Genomic DNA, 5,115 nt, shown 5'->3' on the forward strand with positions numbered 1-5,115 from the left:
TGAAGTACGAAAGTTCTGTCATAAGAGATTGATTAAGGAAATGTTCAGTTCTTGCCTGATTTTCCATGGAAGCGGATAGGCCTATTGGTAGAATAATCTTTGAAACTGCATGACATGCCTTATAGAACAGCCCAGATTCACGTCTTGGACAGGTTCACATCTTGGACAGGTTCACATCTTGGTCTATGTATTTCTATGTATGTTAACATCTTCATACTTCTTCATGTCCCATGCTGCACCACTGTCAGGCTGGGACAGGAAGAGATATGAAGATGTTAATTAGTAGGGGATCCTAGGAAGAAGTATTCCCTGCTAGTTAACATATTTCTTCCTGTCCCAGGTTGGTCCTCGTTCTACCCCAGCCTGACAGTGGTGCAGCATGGTATTCCCTGCTATGAGATTCAGGTTGGGGACCTGTGTCTTCCCCCGGGACACAGGGACACCATCAACTGTGATGACTCTGATGTCTTGGACACCTTCAGGAGGTACATAATAATATATCACTGTTGAACATCTGCTATATGGTCCCATGTGCTTTTACTTTATTCACAAAATGTCAAGCCACAGTCTGACTCTGTAGATGTATGGTGTAATGATTTACATTTACATTTACGTCATTTAGCAGACGCTCTTATCCAGAGCGACCTACAAATTGGTGCATTCACCTTATGATATCCAGTGGAACAACCACTTTACAATATTTCAAATGTATTCATCTCCTCTCTCTCTCTCTCTCTCTCTCTCTGTCAATTCAAGTCAATTTAAGGGCTTTATTGGCATGAGAAACATACATTAACATTGCCAAAGCAAGTGAAGTAGATAATAAACAATAAAAGTGAAATAAACAATAAAAATTAACAGTCAACATTACACTCACAAAACTTCCATTTCAGATGTCATATTATTTATATATACAGTGTTGTAACGATGTGCAAATAGTTAAAGTGCAAAAGGGAAAATAGATAAACATAAATATGGGTTGTATTTACAATGGTGTTTGTTCTTCACTGGTTGACCTTTTCTTGTGGCAATAGGTCACAAATCTTGCTGCTGTGATGGCACACTGTGGTATTTCACCCAGTAGATATGGGAGTTTATCAAGATCTGTGTAATCTGGGGGAAATGTGTGTCTCTAAAATGGTCATACATTTGGCAGGAGGTTAGGAAGTGCAGCTCAGTTTCCACCTTACTTTGTGGGCAGTGTGCACATAGCCTGTCTTCTCTTGAGAGCCATGTCTGCCTACGGCGGCCTTTCTCAATAGCAAGGCTATGCTCACTGAGTCTGTACATAGTCAAAGCTTTCCTTAAGTTCGGGTCAGTCACAGTGGTCAAGTATTCTGCCACTGTGTACTCTCTGTTTAGGGCCAAATAGCATTCTAGTTTGCTCTGTTTTTTTGTTAATTCTTTCCAATGTGTCAAGTAATTATCTCTTTTGTTTTCTCATGATTTGGTTGGGTCTAATGGTGTTGCTGTCCTGGGGCTCTGTGGGGTCTCTGTCTGTGTCTCTCTCTCTCTCCCCAGTTATGATTTCACCCCTCTGGACTCGTCAGCTGTGTATGTTCTGAGCAGCATGGCCAGACAGCGTAGGACCTCCCAGTCCAGTAGTGGCGCTGTCTCCCCCGACCCAGAGAAACTCTCCGGCTCCCCCCACTCCTCCTCTGCCAGCAAATCAAACAGGAGCAATACCTCAGGGACGGCCCCCGGCGGGGCCACACCCACCAAATGCAAACGGCCAATGAACGCCTTCATGCTCTTCGCTAAGAAGTACAGGATGGAGTACACACAGATGTACCCTGGGAAGGATAACAGGTGAGTAGGAGGAACAAACGTGCGTGTGTGTGCGTGCGTGTGCAGAAAATGACTTTCTGCCCAGAGTAAATTCTAGATAGCTTTAGAATGTCTCCTGCCATTAAATGTGTGTGTGTGTGTGTGTGTGTGTGTGTGTGTGTGTGTGTGTGTGTGTGTGTGTGTGTCAGTAGTACTGTCTGTACTGTTCTGATACGCTGTTTAGAAAATGGAAGGAGTTCTATGGTAGGAATGTCTTTTGAGTAGACCACGAGAGCCACAGGCAGGATTACATCGCCGGTACCTAAAGAGCTTGTCTGCCTCACGATTCTTCTTACATGTTAGACCTTAAAAGTGTGTTGTCTCAGAGAATACACAAACTGTCAGTTTTCAGTATTGATAGTTACACACACACACACGAATTATGAATGAATGATGGTATAAATGACATTGCTGAGAAGTATGTCCTTGTATCCCTATACAGAGCCATCAGCGTGATCCTGGGTGAGAAGTGGAAGAAGATGAAGAACGAGGAGAGAAGGATGTACACCGTGGAGGCCAAGGCTCTGGCCGACGAGCAGAAGAGACTCAACCCTGACTGCTGGAAACGCAAGAGAACCAACTCAGTAAGGAAGGACTCTTATGCATGACACTGTTATAGCGATATATATATATATATATATATATATATATATATATATATATATATATATATATATATATAAATATATAAATACAGTATGTTTTGATCCATCCTTATTTGTTAATGGCAAAATCCTCTCTGGATGCAATACTTGATGAGATAAGTATTTTGAAATACACTTCCTGTTTTTCTGTAGCTCAATGTGATGCCATGTACAAACTCATCTAGGAGTAGTGGGTGAGACAGCTGTGCCAAAAATCCAGCTACTGACAAATAGTGACAACCGTTGTAATGACTTCACTGTTTAACCTTCACCTCTCTTCTCCTTCTTCTCCTCAGGGGTCCCAGCAGCCCTAGATGAACTATGACCTCCAGACATGTGTTTGGCGTGGAGAGGTCAGAGGTGAACTGACCGACCAATCTGGCAAACCCACTATTTCTCTAGCCTGGTTCCAGATCAGTTTTTGTTGTTGTTGCTGTATATCCAGCTCCTATGGTCATTGGACCATAAGAAGGCACAAAACAGTTCTGGAATCAGGCTATTTACTATCTTTCTTTCTGCTTACCTGTCAAATCAATGAGACTTAACTGTGATGTGAAATACACTTGCTTTTATAACCATATAGACAGGACTACACACATTTTAAGACAAAACGACAACTATGAACTATATATTAAAAAGCATCTAATCTAGTGTAACTAACAGTGCTTATATTTTGTTATATTTTAAATAACATACAGATATGCCTTATTATTCCTTTATAACTAAGGCTCAGTTTTATATTTGTTCAGGTAATTTCATATTTCGATGCTTGAAACCTTGAGATAGGGGTTGCAAAATTCTGGTAACTGTAAAAAAATAAATAAAAAAAAATCCCTGTATTTCCAGAATTCCCGGTTGGAAGATTTCCAGAATATGCATGAAATCCAACATATTCCAACCAGGATTTCTGGAAAACCAGGGAATTTTGTGAGTTACTGGAATTACTGTACCCTACTTGAGACCCAGTGGTGCTAAGCTCGGTGAAGGAACAAGTAGCAGTGATACAAAATGTATATTTTTTATTGTAAAAAGAAAGAAAGGGAATTTAAAAAAGCATCTTCTTCTCTTCTCAGCTTGTTGTTCATATTGATTACAGCTCCATATATTGCACAGTTGATAAAGCCTTTCATACATTGTATCATATTAGCTGTGAGCTTGAAGGGCAATATAAAGTTTGTAATACATATTGCCCATCTGTGGCCTGATTTACCCTGAAACACGGGGAGGGACATTTTCATTTTCTGTTTTTGAAACGTTTTTGCGTTCTGTGTCCTAATGAACATGACCACAGATACCCTGTTGTCTGATTCACGTTGTAGGGCTGACCCGAACCGTTCTGGCTTGGATATTTTATTTTCACATTGTCCTTTTCTAGCATGGTTCAGTAGAGGATGTGTAACCAGGCCGTCTCAGTACGGATCGGCTCAGCCCTGTAGTAGGAATCAGCCGTTTGTTTGCCAAGCCACCTGGCCGTGTGTCGATGATGACTTATATTTGGGCACATGGAGGTTTTGCACACTCATCCGAACAGCACTTCAGGGCCAAGCGTTCACTGTAAGTGTTTTAATTTCTTTTTGCACTTTATATACATATGTAGTCTTATACAGTACAACCATTTAAATGTATACTAGTGGAAACTATGTGTATATGGATTTAATGACATGGTAGGTATATCTTGATGACATCTATCGGTTTTCACTTTGACACAACCTTGGCCAAACTATACAGGTGTAGCCTGAGTGCCCGTCGGTTTATGCTCTGTGACACTGACAGTGAGTGAGTTGGCAATAGAGTACAAACAGACTGGGACCCAGGCTAGTACAAGTCATGTGATGTTCTGCTTGCAGGTTGCCATGGTGTTGAGTTTATGCAGTTTTGTTGTTGATAATGTACAGGTCCACGCCACACCAAACTGTTGCACAAAATATCATTGTATTATTATATCATTAATAAAAGTTTAAACTTGCAATCTTATTCACCTTTTTTACCTTTTGGTTTGTGCATGTGTCTTTAGCCTTTAGGAGGTATCCTTTAGGAGGTAGGCTTTAGGAGGTAGGCTTTAGGAGGTATCCTAGGAGGAAGGCTTTATGAGGTATCCTAGGAGGTAGACTTTAGGAGGTATCCTAGGAGGTAGACTTTAGGAGGTATCCTTTAGGAGGTAGGCTTTAGGAGGTAGGCTTTAGGAGGTATCCTAGGAGGAAGGCTTTATGAGGTATCCTAGGAGGTAGACTTTAGGAGGTATCCTAGGAGGTAGACTTTAGGAGGTATCCTTTAGGAGGTAGGCTTTAGGAGGTATCCTAGGAGGAAGGCTTTAGGAGGTATCCTAGGAGGTAGACTTTAGGAGGTATCCTAGGAGGTAGACTTTAGGAGGTAGACTTTAGGAGGTAGGCTTTAGGAGGTAGGCTTTAGGAGGTATCCTAGGAGGAAGGCTTTATGAGGTATCCTAGGAGGTAGACTTTAGGAGGTATCCTAGGAGGTAGACTTTAGGAGGTATCCTTTAGGAGGTAGGCTTTAGGAGGTATCCTAGGAGGAAGGCTTTAGGAGGTATCCTAGGAGGTAGACTTTAGGAGGTATCCTTTAGGAGGTAGGCTTTAGGAGGTATCCTTTAGGAGGTAGGCTGTAGGAGGTATCCTAGGAGGTAGGC

At 41.6% G+C, this 5,115-nt stretch overlaps 1 protein-coding gene across 1 annotated transcript in view; it reads left to right on the forward strand.

Annotated features, from left to right (window-relative positions):
* LOC106561703 (HMG box-containing protein 1) overlaps positions 1-3,131 on the forward strand; it is a 10,421-nt gene extending 7,290 nt beyond the window's left edge. Inside the window, exons 8-11 of the mRNA XM_045688499.2 lie at positions 341-485; positions 1,522-1,809; positions 2,270-2,411; positions 2,768-3,131. Coding sequence (XP_045544455.1) covers positions 341-485; positions 1,522-1,809; positions 2,270-2,411; positions 2,768-2,785 — 593 coding nt within the window. The 3' untranslated portion in view covers positions 2,786-3,131. The remainder of the gene's footprint in view (positions 1-340; positions 486-1,521; positions 1,810-2,269; positions 2,412-2,767) is intronic.
* Positions 3,132-5,115: the final 1,984 nt, after the last annotated feature.

This window comes from Salmo salar, chromosome 10 (genome assembly GCF_965601325.2).
Source record: "Salmo salar chromosome 10, fSalSal1, whole genome shotgun sequence".
Lineage (NCBI taxonomy): Eukaryota > Metazoa > Chordata > Actinopteri > Salmoniformes > Salmonidae > Salmo > Salmo salar.